The sequence below is a fragment of the Fonticula alba genome (assembly GCF_000388065.1).
Source record: "Fonticula alba strain ATCC 38817 unplaced genomic scaffold supercont2.1, whole genome shotgun sequence".
NCBI classification, from domain to species: Eukaryota; order Rotosphaerida; family Fonticulaceae; genus Fonticula; species Fonticula alba.
Genome location: NW_009242971.1, coordinates 1,739,800 through 1,758,337, shown reverse-complemented (window position 1 = coordinate 1,758,337; position 18,538 = coordinate 1,739,800). Strand labels below are relative to the sequence as shown.

The 18,538-nt window shown below is 66.5% G+C and overlaps 3 protein-coding genes across 3 annotated transcripts; 1 reads left to right on the top strand and 2 right to left on the bottom strand.

Annotated features, from left to right (window-relative positions):
• Positions 1–1,043: 1,043 nt before the first annotated feature.
• On the bottom strand, positions 1,044–3,065 carry H696_00390 (hypothetical protein; the record flags this gene model as incomplete). Its single annotated transcript, XM_009494238.1, has 5 exons — positions 1,044–1,159; positions 1,417–1,514; positions 1,646–1,719; positions 1,905–2,769; positions 2,935–3,065. 5 exons carry the CDS (start codon positions 3,063–3,065, stop codon positions 1,044–1,046), a joined length of 1,284 nt encoding a protein of 427 aa, XP_009492513.1.
• Positions 3,066–3,196: 131 nt separating this feature from the next.
• Positions 3,197–10,175, bottom strand: H696_00389 (hypothetical protein; the record flags this gene model as incomplete). Its single annotated transcript, XM_009494237.1, has 8 exons — positions 9,817–10,175; positions 6,137–9,619; positions 5,740–5,941; positions 5,032–5,524; positions 4,696–4,820; positions 4,368–4,564; positions 3,988–4,170; positions 3,197–3,835 (listed from the first exon to the last, which is right to left on the bottom strand). Exons 1-8 carry the CDS (start codon positions 10,105–10,107, stop codon positions 3,197–3,199), a joined length of 5,613 nt encoding a protein of 1,870 aa, XP_009492512.1. The 5' UTR covers positions 10,108–10,175.
• A 4,286-nt stretch (positions 10,176–14,461) lies between these two features.
• Positions 14,462–16,511, top strand: H696_00388 (50S ribosomal protein L6e). The gene is made up of 5 exons (XM_009494236.1): positions 14,462–14,560; positions 15,270–15,291; positions 15,453–15,551; positions 15,754–16,041; positions 16,236–16,511. Exons 2-5 carry the CDS (start codon positions 15,271–15,273, stop codon positions 16,386–16,388), a joined length of 561 nt encoding a protein of 186 aa, XP_009492511.1. The 5' UTR covers positions 14,462–14,560; position 15,270; the 3' UTR covers positions 16,389–16,511.
• Positions 16,512–18,538: the final 2,027 nt, after the last annotated feature.

Genomic DNA, 18,538 nt, shown 5'->3' with positions numbered 1-18,538 from the left:
CACACACACACACACACACAAATACAAACGCACCCAGGATCACGCAAATGCAGGCACTGACAGGGCACAGATTGCTCTGTGCGGGGCCATCCAGCCGAGCGCAAGTCCCACCGGATGCCGTGGCCTGATGCCGGGATCCCTCAGCGTGCCGGAGTCCGGACGACCGACCCGGGCCTCCGTCACGCCCTCCCCCCGGTCCCTGGCAGAAGGCGGAAAGGCGGTCCCCCCAACATACACCCACACTTGCAGAGGTCCCTGCTGTCCATCGAGAGCACCCACCCCAGCGCGCACCACCACGGCAACTCGGCCCGGAATCGCCCGCTGCGGAGCCCCGGGGGTTAGCTTCGGATGAGCGAAAAACAGGCACATGGCGCAAGACCCTCCTGCCCAGCGTCGGGTGGCTGCCCACAAAAGAGGCAAAAGCAGGATCCGCACTTTATGATTATAAAAAAGATTTAATAGCCTTTTAATATCGTGGCCAAGGAGTGCCCGAAGTTGAGCACCTGCGGTCCGATTAACCCAGGGTGCAGATCGGAATGGTTAACCGAGAACATGCCGAGGAAGCCGGGCCAACCCCCCTGAGGGGCTCGCTCGGCGATGGGGAGTTGGGAGACAAACGTGTCCACGAGCATTTTCCCGCTTTCGTGCCCCGGGCGAGGGGGCCCAAACGCGCGGAAAGGCCCCACTCGACCGCCCCCCTCCATTCGCCTTGCCTCCTCCCACCCGCCCGCCAACCGACCTGCTCTGCCCCCCCACGGACCCCCCCCCCCCCCCGGTCCCACTCCACCCCCCGGTTTGGAGGACCAACAGCAGGCTGCTACAAGAAGGTGGTAGATTATTGTGTGCGGGCGGGGGCGCGTCGGGTCAGGGCGCTTCGTGCAACGGGCCAGGCATGTGGCAGGATGGGAAGGGGGAGGGCACAGGAGGAGGGAAGCCCGTCCTTGGTGCCCCTTGCGCGATCTCACGCCTTCCAATTCCCCCCGCCATCATGTCCGCGTGCCACGACTGCCGCTGCTACTTCGCGCAGTGCCGCCCCCCTCTACTCAGCGCAGAGGGAAGGCGGCCTCGCGGCGGAAGAAGGGCAGTAGCACCTGGGCCTCCTGGCAGACGTCATTCAGGTGGATACGATAGTTCTGCTGGAAGACAGACTTCCCGAGCGCTGTGCCGTGTGTTTTTTTTTTTGCCAGAAGGGAAGCGCGGAGGGGGTGCAAAGCGCGGACGCGCGTGCAGGCACGAATACATTGTCAGTCATCTATCTAGCCACATACATCGCCGCTCCCTGCCCCCCCCCCCCCCCCCCCCCCAGGGGCGCCCCTGGGGGGGGGGGGGTGCGCAGCATCAAGGAGGCACACATGCCCCTCCCTCCCCCAATCCCGGTGCGCGGGCTGTGTGGTGCACGAGGACGGTTGATCGTACTGTTCTGAACGAAGTTGGTCAAGGACTTCAGGAGTGACTCGTCGTCGGAGAGCGAGTACTGGTCTGATAGGGGCTGGTTCTCGAAGATCAGGATCAGCCTGTGGGAGCCACGCGAAGGGCGGTTAGTGAATGGGGGCGGAATTGTTTGTATGCGCATGGACACAGGCACACAGGGAGGTAGCGTGTGATGCGATAGTCCGCCCTGCGCCGGGTGGCGGGTCTTGCGTACGTGTTCTGGGACTCGGTGAGCTCTGACAGCGTGAGCCAGCCATCGTGGTCGCGGTCGAAGGCGCGGAAGTAGAACTGCGCGTCGATGGGTCGGCGAATGTCAGAGATGCCAGTCATCCAAAAGGGGGGCCGCCAGCCAGCGGCGGCGCGGTGGGGAGATGGCCAAAGCCAGCAGAGGGCCTCTCCTCCCTGGCCGGCCGAGCGGCAGGCAGGTAGGTGTGGAACGGGAAAAAAAAGAAAGAGAACCAGTGAGTACGCACCTGGAGCCGGCGTTCTGGGGTTTCGCGACACATGGTGGCAAGGACATGCATGACGACAGGCAGGGTCACCGGAACCGTGAGAATATCGTCAAGGGAAATGAGCTTCTGCCCGAGGGCGACACTGGCGATCTTCTCGGCCAGCTCAAGCAGGGCCCAGGTGGACGGGTGCTGGCCAGCCGCGGCCGAAGCACTACCAGGTCCGGAGGGAGAGCAGGAGGAGGAGACTCCCACCGGCACCGAGGCCGAGGCTTTGATATCCGGCGAGTTGGTGGGCAGGCGGAGCTGCTGCGCGGCCTCGGCCTCGGCCTCCGGGCTCGAACCGGTGCCCGGTGCCGCTTCCAGGGGCGGCGAGTCGCCCACAATGCCGAAGGAATGCCGGGGGTTGACGGTGTCTTCGGCAGCCTCGCCAGCACCGGGGCCCGGCCCCGCCGGTGTCTCCACCAAGGCCGCAAACACAAGCCGGGCCACGGCTTCCGCGAGTTCCAGCGGGGACGCCGCCTGCAGGGCCTGCGGATCGATGTGCTGCAACGCGGCTGCCGAAGACAGGAGCCCCGAGCCGATGCCCGCCCCAGGGCAGGTCCCCACCGCCGGACTGGCCGACGAGAGGTCCCCCCCACAAGTGGCCCCAAAGAGCGAGGGGCTGGCATCACCGATATGCGGCGAGGGAAGGGCCGCTCCTGCCATACTTCCAAGACCGAGACCGCCACTGCCGGCGGCCGCCTGAGCCTTGACCGCGGCCGCGGTGATGGCCACGATGGCCGACCCCCGGGCAATCAGCTGGCACTGGTTATACAGAAGCCGGATAAATGGAGGCAGCGGGGCATTGGTCGAATCCAGAGAACTGGACGCCAGCGACTGTGTCGGGCTAGGAATGGGTTTGCCCCCCCCCCCCCCCCCCCCCGGAGGACCGTGGCAGGAGAGTCAGAGCAAGGTAAAGGGAGGGAATGCATGTTCAAATGTGGTCGGGCAGCATGTGCATCGGGCGAGCATCGGCCCCCCACATGGCATGACGGCCAGGGCATGGGCGCACCTCGGATTGATCACACGCTGGGCAAGCTTTCTGAAGGCCCAGGGGCCGGGGATCGACGACACGATCGAGGCGAACTCGCTGTGATCGAGATAGGGGCCCAGATGATCCCCAGGCACGAAGCGATAGGCCATCGGCAGCGGAGTGGATGAGAACACGGGACAGGGGGGAGAAGAGGAGGGAAGAAGGAGTCAGGTTGGGTGTCGGTAGCGGGGTGCTGGATGTCAGCGGCTCTCGCCCCGGGGTGCCGGGGGGGGGGGGGGGGCTATGTGCCGTACCTCTCGGAAATGTGCCGGCTCTCCAGGGTGTTGTGCTCGAACTTGACACGCTTCACAAGGTCGTAAATGGCGCCCATGTCGCCGAAGGATAGGCTCGGAGCCACGCCGGCCGTCTCGATGGTGCGGAGCTGAGATTTGCGCGAGGTGGACTCGATCTTGCAGGCCACCTCAAGGCGGTACTTCCCACGGAGCTTGTTGATGATGTCATAGGTGATCGACCGGAATTGTTTGGAGGTGGCGTCGGCGAGGATGGTGGTGAGGGTCTTCTGCTGGGCATCGTCGCGCAGGCCGGAGAAGAAGTCCTTCAGCAGGTGGATGATCTCGTCGTCATCCTGCAGGGCAATGATGCGCTTCTGGTTGTGCTTGAGCACGGCCAATCCGAAGACAAACAGGAAGCGCGGCCCCTCGAGGAAGAACATGTCCATCACCCGCAGGGCCGAGGCCAGGGGAACCGCGTTCAAGTAGAGGCACACGAACCAGGGGACACTCAGCAAATTGAGGTCCACGCCGCGCTGGTCCAGGTGCCGGAAGAGGCACGGCAGCTCGCGGAATACCAGGTACCGGAAGACATGCTGATCAACAACTGCGCCGATCATGGACTTCGTATAGTACGAGGGGAGAATCCGCTCACAGAGGGGGGCGGGGGGGGTGAGAGTGTGTGTGGGGAGCGGAGGGGGGGGGGTGGGGGGGGGGTGGGGTGTTGTGCGGTGGGCGGGGGGGGGGGGGGGGGGGGTCCGATGAGAGGGAGACGCCGGGGGAGGCAGAGAGCAAGGGGCACATGAGAGGGCAAAGGGAAGGAGGGAGAAAATGGAGGAGGCGGAGCCAGCGCGCCTGACGCACCGGGCTCCGGAAGCTGGAGAAGAAGGACACTGGCGATGATGTTCATGGATTGGCAGTAGCCGAGACTCGGATTGCGCCAAGAGTAGGCCGTCAACACGCGCCGCAGGGAGGAGATGCCGACCTGTGATGCAGGGATAGCAAGAGGAGAGCATATTGGGTCAGAGATCAAGAAGGGTGTCTTAGCCCCCCCCCCCCTCTTCCAGGCTGAGGAGGGCTTGTGGCATTTGCATGTGTGTATGTGTGTGTGTGTGTGTGTGTGTGTGTGTAGGTGCGAGGGGAAAGAACAGGACAGGCGGGGCGGGTGGGGCATATGCGTACATCCGACTGGAAGGCCGGGTGCTCGGGAAGACTCCGATGCAGGTCCATCTCGATCTCGTCCAGGGTCGGGGTGTGCTTGTTTCGGTTGCCCTCGAGAAGATTGAGGTAGTACTCGTCCGAGGGCCGATCGATCCAGGACCCGCTCAGGCGCATCCAGATCGTGGGCCGGAGGTGTGACGGGATGCCGTGGATGCAGCCTATGTTGTTGGTGTGTATGTGTGTGTGTGTGTTTTGACCGAGGATTTGGCAGAAGGGATAGCGACAGTTAGCGCCACAAGATGCTCACGACTCGAATGGTGTAGAATGGTAGGCGGAGCAGCACACGCACAGTCGCTGACCAAGGAGAGGGAGCGGTAGAGGCAGCCCGAGCCAAGATGGGTGCCCTTCATGATGGCTTCCCAGCGCTGGTTCGAGGCCTCGAGTTCGCTCTCGGAGGGCTCAAGACCCGAGGTACTGCACAGTGCAGGAGGGAAAAAAAGGGAGGAGGGAGGGCACAGGACCAGAGCGCGGGCCGAGGCGCATGTCCCCATGTGAGTCACGGTTGGCGTGGCGTGGGGGAGGAGGAGGAGGAGGAGGGGGAGGAGGAGGAAAGAAGCAGAGACGCCATATGGTGGAGGCATCGAGAAGAAAAAAGAAGAAAGGAGGCACAAAATAAGAGGCGCACCTATCGGGCGGAAAGTAATCGTTCAGGGTTTTGGTGGACACAGTCCCGGCAGCCGTGATGGTTGGCAACAGACCCAAGGGATGGAAGGAAACATCCGGCGAGGGCAGACCCCCTGCACGAGGGAGGTAAAGGAAGGGGTCGGCCAGGGTTGGGGAAGAGGCAGGCCCGCCGCCGCCGGGGCCCCCATAGGCGGCCGCCAAATGCGAGGGTGAATGCCAGGCCGCCGCGACGCCCGATGGGACACCGCCAGGGGGCGGCATCGAACTGGCCGGCGTTCCATTGGTGCTTCGCTGGGCAGCCATCTGGGCCATTGACGAGGAGTATGGATAGCACACCGAGCGCAAGTGCAGCAGGAGGCTGTCCTGGAGCTCGTTACCGCCACGCGGATCGCGGATCTGGATGAGTTTGTTCTTCGTGCGGGTGTAAATGGTGATCGGGGCCTTGAAGGCGATATCGCTCCAGGAGCCGGAGGGCTTACCGAAGGATGTGATCTCTGAGAGGGGAAGAACAAACAGGGTAACCGAATCTGTGGCGGGGTGGTGTGCGCCGTCGCGTGCGTGTGCGAGTGGTTAGCCGAAGGCACACATGCAAGCCACTTGTGGCCGGCCGCGAGGAGGGAGAAGAGCAGAAGACGCGAGGGGAGGGGATGGGGGCGGGGCCGAGAGCAGGGGGGGGGGGGGGGGGGGGGGCCACACGACGCTGATGTACCATCCGAAATGAAAGTCAGGAACCGGCTCCACAGGAAGATGTGCCCATAGAGGAAGTGGTTGTCTTCCGGGATGAGGAGCGATGCGCGCCGGTGCGAGAAGAGCTGCTCCTCCGGGGGCAGGCGGAAGAGACTGCGCTGCAACTGACATGTGGTGACCAGCTTCAGTTGCTCGAAAGAGAAGCCCTTCGGCGAGAGGATCTCCTGCTCGTTTGGCAGTGAGGGATGTTCCACAGGAGGAGCCTGTATGCATGTCGCCGCGTCGACATGAAAACAGGCACGCCGACAGGCACGCGGTCGCGCATGATGTTGGTGGAGGCAGGGGAGAGCAGGAATAGGAGTTAGATGCCGCCATACAGCGGGACAAGTGGCCGAGAGGAGCATGTGCGGGACACGCACCGAGTGGGGGGCATGCAGCGGCGAGGCGTGTGCATGTGCGGAGCTCGCCAGATCGGCCATATGCGGAGGCGGGCCCAGGCCCAGGTCCGTGGGATGGTGATCGAAGTCGGCCGACTGGAGAAGCCGGTCAACGGCCAAGTCACTACCGGCGCCCATCAGGGTCGAGGGCGAGTAGCCATAGCCGCCTGGCCCCCCGCCAGGACCGAGGAGCAGCATGTCGCCCGGAGCGGCGATCTCGTAGCCAGCAGCCCCATTCGAGGCATTCAGCTGATCGAAGCCCATGCCAGTGACTGTTGGGGGAGCCACGTGCGGGGACAGAAGCCGGCCATCGGCCGTGGAGTCCGGCCGGAAGAGAGCCACCGGCGAGGAGGCCGTGGCCATCACATGGGGGAGGATATTCCGCCGGGGAGCGGCCATGTGCGGGACATCCAGGCCGTGGTCGCCGGTGAGGAAGCGCTCCACCGGGTTGCTGTAATCGGCCTCCGTGCCGCGGGAGAGGCGTCGCGCGGCGATGTCACACAAAAGGCGCAGGTGCTCCACCAGCCGGGCCGCGTCGATGGAGCCGCCGCTGGCACTGGTACCGCCACTGCCCGTGGGCACCAGAGAAAAGAGGACTGGCGTCCCGCGGAAGAGGCAGATCTGCCGGCCCTCGGACGTGAGGAAGACCGACTCGACGCTGATGAAGTAAACGCGCTCGGTGGCGCCGGCCTCGTTCATGAGCATGACGCACTCCGGCGTCAGGACCAGGGTGGCCGGGGCCGACCGGAACTCCGCATCCAGGATGTCCAGCACCAGGGTCGTCGGATGGCAGGAGAAAGCCTGCTGGAAGGCCTTCGGCAGCTGCAGTGTTACAGCCGGGGCCGGGGCCGACACCGGGACCGGGGCCGGGCCCAAGGCCACCGAATCGCTGGATTGGTCGCCGGCCAGAGCCCCGGGTCCCGCCATGCCGCCCGGGATCAGGGCTGTAGGGGAGTACGCCCGGCCGGGAGGCCCCAGGCTTCCGGCACCGGGTGCCAGTGTTCCCAGGGAATTGGACCGATGGTGCGGCACAAGGCCGGTGGCGGCAGCCAGCGGCGACAGGCCAGGCCCCGGGCTGCGGAAGGAAGCCGACAAGGGCCGGCCGCCGGGGCCAAGCAGATGGGCCGGCAGGGCCACCGGATAGGTTGGGCTACCGGCACCGGTGACCGGCAGCAATGGCCCACTGGCCGAAAGACGGAGCTCACCCTGTCCCAGGTCGAAGGAACCGTGGCGGTGGATCAGCGAGGGGGGCAGCCGATCGCCGGTGGCAGATCCCGGCGGTGAGAGGCCCAGATCCGAGGACCCAATGGAGGAGGGGGAATCCGGCTCGCGAGATGGCCGGAAGAAGGCATCCTGATGGAGGGACAATGGCCGGAGCAGGCCACCAGGCCCGACACCACCATTGGCCGAACCATCGACATAGGGGGACCCATGCAGGGAGGCGCCCCCGGCGTGAAGGCCGACCCCGGTCGAGGGGTAGATCGCTGAGAAGGGTCGCGCCATGCCGCCACTGGGGCCGGAATTGGCCCGAAGCAACGACGGCGTCGGGATGTAGCTGGATGGCGGGGTGTCGAGCTCGCTCTGGCGAGCACTCCCGCCGGAGGACTCGGCCCGGAGGGGTACCCCCCCGGACGACCCGCGTGATGGCCCCCCTGCGGCCCCCCCGGACCCCGGGGCCTCGTAGGCCAAATCCTGCGGAGAGGCAAAGAGGTCGTGGCCCGCGGCGGCCAGCGCCGGGGCCGGGTGATGCGATGGCCGCTGCAAGTCACCGGGCTCGGGCTCAGGGGGGGCGACAGCGGCAGAGCGGCCGGTGGCGCGTGCCTCGGCCGTCTCAACCCCCATGTTGGCGGTCAGCTCATGGATCAGAGACTCGTCCGACTCATCGCCATGGGCCTTGGTGGTGAAAAGCTTCAACAGCCAGAGGTCAATGTGCTCATTGAAGCCGGGGAAGGGCATTGGCCCGGCATCGGCCGCGGTCGAGACGGACCCCGGGCGGGGGGTGGTGCTTGCAACTTGTGATGGGGGAGGGGCATCCGAAGACCCAGGGGGAGGCATGTGCGAGAGGCCAAGAGAACTGCGGCGATCGGAGGGCGGCGGTGGTGCACCGCCGGCCGGACTGGCATCCCGCAACAATGCCTCCGATAGGGAAGAACGAGAGGAGGGTGGCGATGGGACAAACGCATAGAAGAGCTCGCGCTGCTGTTGCTGCTCGGCGGCGGTGGTTGCGGCCATCGCGGCCGCATGTCCGCGCACAGGCAGAGGAGCGGTCGATTGCCGATGCCCGGCGATCCGCCCGGCGCCGAGGGCGTCCTCGGCCGGCAGCGATGTCAAAAGCTCGGTCAGATCCAGGGAGGACCGGCGCCGGGCCCAGGCCGGCCCGGCTGAGGGGGGTGGGGTCGGCGGCGAGAGCGACGACGAGGGCATGGCCGAAATGGGCGGGGACACCACAGACTGGATGGCCTTATTCCCGGAGGGACCGGCAGGTCGTTGGCCCGGGCCGGGGGTCGGGACGCATGCCGGGCAAGTTGGCGTGTGGAAGGTGCTCCCGCAAGGGGCGCACTGGCCGACACCCGGCGCCGAGTGATGATGAGAGGGGTGGCCGCCGGCGGCCAGAGCGCCGACTGAGGATGAGGCTGAGGCTGACGTCGAGGCGGTCGAGAGGCTGGCGCTGGGGTCCGGTCCCAGATGGAACCTGGTATGCGGGCGGAAGGTCTGGGTGTCATCGGCATCCCGGGGATCCCCGCCGGCGGCCAGGTCCAAGGAGTCGTCCCCGGTGTCGGCCATCAGTGGGAGGCTCGGTGAACCGGGCAGCGAGCAGGAGGGCGACTCGGTGCTGGAGAGCTTTTTGGTCAGAGGCCGGTTGGCAGCGATGGTGGCCGGGGTCGGGGGGGCTGGTTGTTGCTGCTGCTGCTGCTGCTGGTGGTGGTGGTGGTGGCTGGAACAGTCCGGCTCAGGCTGGCCACCGACGCTGGGGCCACCACCGGGGGGGGAGCCTCCCGAGGTAGGGCACTCCGGAACAGGGAGCGATGTATGGGACGGGGGACCAGAGCCGGGGGTGCTTGGTCCGGCGGCGTCGGCTAGTAGCTGGAAAGACAGGCTGGAGGAGGTGGGCGGAGCATGGGCGTCATCCGATGTGCGGAAGGGAGATGGAGGGGTGTCGCGGAAGCGCCCGCTAACCGAGCGCGATGCCAATCCCGGGGAGGCGGTGGGGATCTCAAGCCCCGAGGCAGCGAGGGCAGCGGTGGCGAAGGCAGCCGAAGTGCCGGGGCCCGGCATCGACATCACCTCTGCCGACGTGGGAGCAGCCCCGGTGGCGGGCCCAGGGAAGGATGCCGTGGGGCTGGTGCCATCGATGGGCGAGGTGGAGATCATCATCACTTCGGACACCTTGCGGAAGGGGACCTGCTCGATCCATGTCCAGTCGACGCGGATGGCCTCCAGGGTATTGGCCACGGACACGACAAACTGTCATGACGGAAGGGGGGCAGACGGTGCCGGGGAGGTGAGATGGGCCGAGGGGGCAGATAGACTGGTACATGCATGTGCATGTGTGCGTGCGGGTGTGCGTGCGGGTGTGCGTGCGGGTGTGCCATGCCCATGTCGCGGTGAAGGCCATCATATGTGGGGCGAGGGGGGGGGGGTGGGGGGCTCGGAACATATACCTTGCAACTCCGATGCCGAAGGAGAATGCGAAAGCGGAACTGGCTATCATCGCCGGAGGAGATCCGGAAGGCAACGTCTTTGGCCGAAAGGGGGGCGCTCCCCCGGCCACCGGAGGCACCAGCTGTCGGGGATGTCGAATAGGGCGACGTGCCAAGCAGGCGGGCCGCTAGAGATTTGACCGTCAGTGGGGTAGACTGACGCTCCTGCAGCAGGAAGAGCGAGTTCTCTTCGATCTCAGACCAGGCACCGGGCTGGTCAGCCGAGTCGATCTTGATGGGGAAGATCCACATCCTGAGGGGCTACGGAGGCGAGCGTAGGTGTGCGGAGAAGCCGCGGCCGGCGGGAAGGAGGGGAGAGGAGGGGGGGGGGGGTCGAGCCAAGCCCACTCACTGGCGGGCGGGCGGGCGGGCGGGCGGGCGCCTCGTTTTCTCTCGCTCTCTCTCTCTCTCGCTCCCTCTCTGCCGTGCGCTCGGTGTGGAGTGGGGCGGAGGGCACGGGCCAGGAGGGCGGGAGGAGACAGACACGCGGCTCGGGGCAGGCACAGGGCGAAGGGGCGTGGGTGGGCGAGAGAGAAAGTGGAGAGGCCAGGAGGTGGAGAGGGCGCGCCAGCGGTAGAGAGGGTGTGTGTGTGTGTGTGTGAGGGAGGGAGGGAGGGAGGGAGGGAGGGAGGGAGGAAGGGAGAAGGTGAGAAAGAGAGCTGGGCCCGGGCAGCAGGGAGGGGCAGGAGGGGTCTGTCGCGGCCCCTCTGCGACGGGGGGATCTGGGTGGTGAGTCAGAAATGTGGCAGCGGTAGCGGGAACACAGGTGGGTGGGTGGAGGGACTGATGCGCTTGCAATCTGGAGGGGGGGACTTGTGGACGGCCGGGGGAGGAAGACAGAGGAAGAGAGAAGAGAGACAATTACCGAGGGGGGGGGGGGGGGCCGGTGATGGTGCCTCACACCGGGTCTCTTCCGAGCGAAGGAACAAAAGGGGACCGTGATGCTGGCGGGCCCGGGACGGGGGGCGCAACAAGCAGCTCGCATGGGGCCCTCCGCATCCTGCCCCAGAGGCGTATCGGCGAACCGCCAGTACCTAACGCATTTGCCCCTTTACACCCCCCCCCTGCCTGGATCGCAGTTTGCCCTACATGGGCGCCGCCATTCCTGGCGGCCTCTACACACAGACCCGAGGGGCGGGGCCTCTCTTCGGTTCTGGGGCGGGGGACGACCGGGCAGCAGCCTTGCTGCCCCTCCCGGGGCGTACATGCCCCTGGTTCGGGATACATTATGTGACACCTTCCCCAAGTGTAGTGGGCATTGAGCTCCGGGCCCGGGGGTGTCCACCCGGGCAATTCCCGAGGCGTGCGGGTCTCGCCGCCCGCCCCCACTCACGCACACCGCCGCCACGGCGGCCCCCACGTTGGCCAAGGTTGGCCGGGACGCGGGCCGGCTATCGGGCCCCGGAGGCCGCCTACCACGCTGGTACCCGGCGCAGGCTGGTTCTCTATCGCCAGCAGCGTGGCTCTATCGCAATGCTGAGGGGTGGGCGTTCGTCGCCCGGCGGCCGTGGGCGACCAACGGTCTTCCGGCCCCCGCCCCCCCCCCCCCTGGGGGGGGGGAGAGTCGATCCTTGCCGGCTCGCACACAAAGACCAGGGATCCTGGCGCGCGAGTGGGCCTCCATCCCCCCGCCCCCACCGCCCCCAAGGGGCTGAGGGAGGCTGGGGCACTGTAGGCGCCGGCACAGCACAGGCGCGTGCTGCCGCACGCGGACAGAACGCCGGGGGGGGGGGAGGGGGCACCTCTGGGGACGCCCCCACATCTGGCCGAAGCGCCCCCGGATTCCGAACCCCGGAATCCCCCCTGGGACGATAGTCGCGAGGAAACGCGCGTGCCGCGGAGATGAAGCAAGGGCTCGCGGCCGCGGCGCGGAGAGGGAGCATGCATAGGAGGACTCGGGGGGGACCGCACGACGATAATCACCCTGGCATGGGCGCCGGAGCGCGCGCGCCGGTCGTCCTCCCCGGGGACGGGGCCCTGCGAACAGTCTCGGGCACAATCGGGGGAGCCAATCTCACGCTGGTGTTCGTGGGTAGGCGCGTGCGCGCGCGCGCGCCAGACGTTGGCCAGGGCCAAGACCTCGGTTGCCGGGAACCGGCACATCGCGGCCCAAAGCAGTGCGCCCTTGTTGTCGGAGGGCAGTGAAGCTCCCCCGGCCCCGCATCCCCCGCGGGAGGAGGGAGGTTCGGGCGCGCGCGCGCGCGCAACGCACAACAGGGCCATCCACCCTAGCCCGAGGTGCCATCTATCCCGGAGGGGGGGGGGGGGCCAGGCCAGGGGCACCAACGGCCCGGGTGCCAGATAGCACCCGGGCTGCGTGTGTCTCTCGATAGCACACGCGCGAGAGCCCGGGCGCGTCCCTCCGTGGCCGGGGCGTCAAGGCACCCCGAGGATCAGGAGGGCCGCGGGTCCCTCAAACATGGGCGAACAACCGGCCGGCGCGCGCCTGGGGCCGATAACCAAACGGGTGTTTTTCCGTGATCGCGCGCGCTGCTCGGGAAATCGGCACCGGCCCTGGGCCGGCAATCGGATGCCGGGCCGCCGTGCGGGTTTGAAAGCGAGGCGCCCCCTGTCCATTCTCCCGACGCAACGCGCGGCCCTGCCCCCTGCCAGCCCCGTCGCAGCCGACACCAGGAAGAACGGGGAAAACACTAAGAAGCAACACCCCAGGAACGGACGGTGTCCTCCGCCGGTCGGCCCCCCCCTCCCCCCGGGCGTCGACGGCCTGGGCCTCTGGCCCCTCGCCCGCGAGGACAAGTCGGGCGGCGGCTGGCCGTCTGGCGCGATGCGTCTGCCCCGCAACTTGGCCAAGAGCGTCGTTGTGCATGGCCCCCCCCCCCGCCCCCCCCCCCCCTCCGGTGGGGCCGGCCAGCGGGGCTCGTCCGAGGCCAAGTCGGGTCGGGCCCGGTCAGTGTCCGGCAGGCAGCACGGCAGGCATCCCTTGGCTCCATCTCCGGTGCCCCCCCCCCTCCGCCCTGCACTCGGACGCGGTCTTGCTGGCGGCACGCCTGGGCACTTTCAAGTGCTCCGCCCCCCTCTCTCGGGAGGGGGCTCGGAAATGGCGAACCCGTTAGTCTCCTCACTATTGCCGCAGCCGGTTCCGGGGCCGGCGCACCCCCTTTTTCAGATTGATATATATTAGTCGCTTTTATTGGCTTGATTATTGGTGACAAAGTGACGCTCGGGCACGCGCACGCAAGCGGTGCGCGTACAACACATAGGCAAGCGCGCCAGAGGGGGATTAACCCTTCGAGAGCGCGCGGGTCTTCCCCCTTCGAGGACCAGGCAGGCCGCTGTCCGCACACATACACACCCGGGTGAAGGTGCGAGCGGGGCGGCGGGGGGGGGGGGGTACGCACCGCGCTCCATTTCTCCACGGCCAAGGTTCACCCCTCGAGGGTGCAAGGCCTGAGCCAGCCCGCCGGCCCTTTTTCCCGTGTATGAACATACAACGGGGGGCGGAGGATAAAGAGGCCAGAAAGCCACATTCCTCCTCCTTGCATGTATTTCCATCCGTAGGGCCAGCAGATCGGGGGCCGTCCTTCAGCGTCGCCCCAGCGAGCTCAAGCATTGGTTCCTTGGAGGGGGGAGCGTGTTGCCAGACGTTTTGGGGGGGAGAGATCAAAAACGCGCTCCCTGGACAGGCCGAAAGTACGCACCACACACGTGTCCTTCCACACACACTTCACTTATCCAGTGGTATGTCGATGCGTGGGGTCCTCTCGCCGGAGCGTGGCGGATCCCTCTCCCCAGATGCGGCCGGGGCAGGACACACGGAAGGGGGGCGCGGTGCAGGACGCGTACTTGAGCTGGAGCTGGAGCTGGAGCTGGAGCTGGCTGACTTGCGACCGACATGGTACCTCCGTGCGTTTCTCTGAAGGTGGGCCGGCGGGAGAGGATGCCTTGGTGGGGGCGGAGGAGCGTTGGTTGGTCCCGGTTGGTGCTCCGGGCGCATCCAGCCGCCGCGCAAACGGGCGAGTTCGTGGAGACGAGACTCGGCACTTTTCGAGATGTGGCCTTCCTGAGGAGGGGGGCGCCCCCCGCCCGTGGAGCGGCGGTGGGATCCATACTTGGAGGCGTGGCAGGGCCAGGCGATACAGAGGGCGGGGAGGGGGGGGGGGGCGGGGCAGACACGGGCATGTGCTCACGCGCATCCTTCTCATCCTGGTCCGGGCTCGTGTGTGGTGCGTGTCGGGGAACTCTCGGGGCCGGGGAAGGCTAACAGGGTGTCCCTGTCTCGGGTCCACCAGCCCCACCTCAGGCAAGGGCCTCCCGACGGGGGGGGGAGGGGGGGGGCAACAGGGCACAGGGAGAGAGAGAGAGGGCGGATTCCGGCCGCGTCCGCCGCTCTCTTTCTCGGGCGCTCGCGACCGCCCTTTCGCCAGGCATACATGGTGGCCAAGGGAGCGGGGTGCGCGGCCGGGCCTCCCCCCCTCCCCCCCCCCCCCAGAGAGTGGGGGAGGCAGGCCGAGGCGCGGGGTGTGTGTGGGAGAGGGGGGCGGGAACAGGCGCAGGGGGGGGGAGGGGGGGGGGGAGGCGAACGGGCACCTTGGGTGGCCCAGGGCAGCCGCCAGCAGAGAAGCACGGTTCAGGGGGCTGATGAGTTGTTAGAAGTGGGCCCCTGGTGGAGGCTGCCTCCTCAGAGCAGAGGCCTCTACTCATCTGGTCTGTTTGGTATATTCACCCGTCAAATCAGAAAGGAGAAGTGCGTCTCTTCCCCTTCCTCCCTCTCCCCCCCCTTCCAGTGCCTACTTTCGCCCTTTCCTCTTGTATACCCCACACCTCGCCCCCTCCTTTGCCCTGCCCTCTCTCTCTCTCTCGGGCTCTCTGCGTCTGCACGCTACGTGTGTGCCTCCCTGGTCCGATGGGCGCGCTCGTTGCCCTGAGTCCCGGTCTCGCGCTAGACTCATGCCATCGCTGTGGGCCGGTGGTGTGTGTGTGTGTGCGCGCGCGCGCCCTCATGCTCGGTGTCTGCCCCGGGGACGCCCTCCCTTCTCTTCCTCCCCTCCACCAGCGCATCGGGCGACATGTTGCTGCCGGAGACAGCGAAGGGCCGGGCGCCGCCCACCGGCCTCCGTGTGTGTGTGTACACCACCGATGGGCGGATCAGACTCGAGAGGGAGAGAGAGACTGGCCCCGAGGTCAGGGGCCGAGTGTTGTGGGGGGGGGGGCCAACGCACTCGCGTGTATGGATGTGTGCATTGTGCCAGAGGCTCCTCGTTGCGCCCTCCCCCCCCTCTCCGCACCCGATCGTATGATGGTGTCCTGCGTCGCACCCGGGCACTCACAAATGAGTGCCACCACCCTCGCCATGGCGGGATCATGCTCAGCTAACACTCCTCATTTCGGTGTCCCCCTTCCTCCGCCCTCTTTCTCGTCCTCCCACCCCCGTTGTCTCGATTCGGCATCGCCAGAATGACTATCCCCACTGTCACCGTGCGTTTCCCCACAAGCAAAGTCCCTCCCTCTTGCTGTTGCATCTCTCTCTCTTGTCCTTCGTCAGAAGCGCGCGCACACCCTCTTACTGACCCCTCCTTCTGCCGTGTCTCTTACAATGTCCCCCACGTGTCCATACCACTCCTCCCTCCCCATCATAGTCCATGGCTCAGTTCCCGGTCGCTCGCAGCCTCGCCGCTGACTGCCGCAAGTCCAAGACCCTCGCCAAGAACCACAAGAAGAACAAGCCCGCCAAGGTCGTGCGTACCAATTCCCCCCATCTCGGCTGCCCCTCTCCGATAGTCGGATGTGACTTTCGCATTCCTGCATCCGTATGCGGATGTGCCTCTCCTCGTTGTTTGGCCCTTTGCGCGCGCCTGGACCGGGAGGGGCTCCTTTCTCACCCGGCGACTCGCTAACCACTCCCCCTGTCTGTGCTTTTTTGCCCTTCATGACACACAGCGCGCTTCCATCGTTCCTGGTGCCGTCCTGATCCTCCTTGCCGGCCGCTTCAAGGGTACCCGCGTTGTCTGCCTCAAGCAGCTCAACTCCGGCCTCCTGGTCGTCTCTGGCCCCTTCAAGGTCAACGGTGTCCCCCTCCGCCGTGTGAACCCCGCCTACGTCATCGCCACCTCCACCAAGGTCGATATCTCTGGCGTCAACACCGAGAAGTTCACCGACGAGTACTTCAAGCGCCCCGCTGACACCAAGACCCGTGGTGCCGAGGACTTCTTTGCTCAGCACAAGGAGGTGCGTGTGTTGTGTTCTCTGTCGCCCGTGTGGTGGGCGGCGTCGTGCGCGCGCGCGCATGCACGCGCGTCCCCGCCTCTCTCCTCCTCGCGCGTCACGCTCTCGGCCGCCGCTCCCTTTCACTAACCACACAAACCCGCTCTTCCTCCTCCTCCTCCTCCTCTGCACGTCCACGCGCGTGTCCCGGCCCACAGACCACCCAGATCGACGCTGGCCGCATTGCCGACCAGAAGGAGACTGACAAGGCCCTCCTCGCCGCCATCAACAAGACCCCCCTCCTCAAGGGTTACCTTGGTGCCAAGTTCACCCTGAGCAAGGGCCAGTTCCCCCACGCCATGAAGTTCTAAGAGAGAGTGTGCCTCGAAAGGTGTCTCCCCCGCGCCCCCTCTCTTGTCTCCCTTTCAGCTAAGAAACCACACCCCCACAATGTGCTTCTCCCTACACAAAACACACTCCCTTCTCAGCGTGTATTTCCCTCTCCCCTCTTTTCCTCTCTCCGCCGCCGTGTGTGTGTGCTTGCACTGGCGCGACCTGTGTGGTGCCGCCAAGAAGGGGGGGGGCGGGGGCAGGCGTGTCTCTATTTCTCTCTCCTTCTCTCGCTGTTGCTCTGTTTGTGGGCCGTCGTATCGGGGGGGGGGGCATGCTGCATGTGCGCGAGATCTGCCTGTGTGTCTATGTGTTTCGGTGGCTGGGCCTGCTTCTCAGGGGAAGGTGCTGCGTCCGGGACGAGGGAGGAGGACGGTGCGCCTGTCTATATCAGGGCGGGAGGGAGGGGACCGGGAGAGCCTGGCCGATCATGGCTTTCGGGGGACGGGCAGGCGGCGGCCTGGTTCCGGTGCTTGTCGCCGCTCGCACCAAGGCGGGGCGAGGAAACGGGTGGCGATCCCCGGCCATGTCGTCCTTGCCCTGCTATCGTCCTCGGTGGCGCGCGATGGGCGTCGGCCGGGAGCCAACCCCAGTGGTAGTGGTGTCAGGGGAGGGGGGCCGCTACCTACTCTCGTGTCGGCGGTGCGGGGGAAGGGCCAGGCAGGGTGCCGACGGCGCCCACCTCCCATCTTCCTTTCGACACCCTTCCCCTTCGCGAAGGTCTCCACGACAAACGCGAAGGCCTTTACACCCTTTGCAATCTTGCGATCCCACGTCGCGGACGGAATCCACGTCGCACCCGGAATCCCCGTTCGTTGGCCGCTCCACGTTGTATTTCAGCCACACGGCTCCGTCTCTCCCCCCCTATTTCTTGGGTATGGATGGATCTTCCCTGAGGATCACCCCGCCAGTTGGTGGGCGCCGACGGGCGGCCGGCAAGATCGGGACCAGCCTTCTTCTCCAGCGCCCCTCCGCCGCCGCGCCCGGCAGGGAGCTCATTCGGCAGCCATTGCTGCGTCGCTTGCCTCCCTCGCGAATGTGGGAGCCGGCTAACACGTCGGAGGGCACGGAACGTCCCGACAGAGATCCATCGGGCGGAGGGGGGGGGGGGGTCCAACAGCACTTGCAGCTGGGTCATCCGTCGGCAGGCATGCCCGCCAAAGATCCGGGCCCACACCCGCAGATGCCAGCGCATTCCGGTGGTCATGATCAGAAAGTCAGATGACAATACCTCTACCAAGGGCCCGGCGGTCGAGGGTGCAAGACCGCTCCCAAATGTAACATGTGACTCGCGATAGGGTTGTGCCCCGTTCTGACGAAACCCATCGATGTCTGAGCAAGTATGCCGGGGGGAACGCGCGCAGCAGAGAGGGGCGGCCAGTCGAAGCAGGCCAACCAGGCCGCGCTCCGCCCCGAGGCGCCCAAACACCCAGCAAGAGAAAGCCAGGGCGAGAGGGACTGTGCCTCGCAAGCATGGGGCACTTCACTGGAGAGGTGACACTCGATGGGAGGTGGGGCGCGGAAAGTCGAATCCGCCCAAGAGATACGGCAACTCTGCCGGGCCTCCCCCGGGGCGAGGGACGCACGAAGGCGGGGAGAGTGCCGTCTGTGAGAGGGACAGGGGTGTGACGGTGGCTCGCGCACAGGGATGCAAGGTGCGGCCGGCCGGTCCTGGGACCGCGAACTGGGGGTGTCTTTTTAGGGGGGCCCTCGACGGTGTGCTGATGATGGGTCTGCGGGTCCACCACTCGGCGCCCAGCGCCGCCCCCCCCCCCCCCCCCCCCCTGCCGCTGCCCTGCGCCTTCATCTGGGGTTCTGGCTTCGTGTGTGGGGGTCCAGATTCCTGGATCGAGTGCGGAGCTATCATATGTGGCTCGGTCACTGGCATCCGTATGGACCCCAGTGATGAGGACCCGGCGTCGCCCCTCCGCGGGGGAACGCACATGACCCCAGAATGGCACCCTGGCCCTGGAGGTCGCAGGCTGGTGTCATTAGCGGCGGCTCGCCCGCGCCCCCCTTCCTCTAGCGCCCAGGCAGGGGTCAAGGGCTTTTAGCTCGCCTCGGGAGGTACCCGTCCCGTAGGCTTTCAACCAACGGTGGATCAACAGGCCGCAAGTGATGCCTCCGGCCC

Coding starts and splice junctions, on each gene's coding strand:
- H696_00388 (XM_009494236.1), top strand. CDS start 15,271: ATGACTATCCCCACTGTCACC. Junction 15,552..15,753: donor AGAACAAGCCCGCCAAGGTC/GTGCGTACCAAT, acceptor CATGACACACAG/CGCGCTTCCATCGTTCCTGG. Junction 16,042..16,235: donor TCTTTGCTCAGCACAAGGAG/GTGCGTGTGTTG, acceptor CCCGGCCCACAG/ACCACCCAGATCGACGCTGG.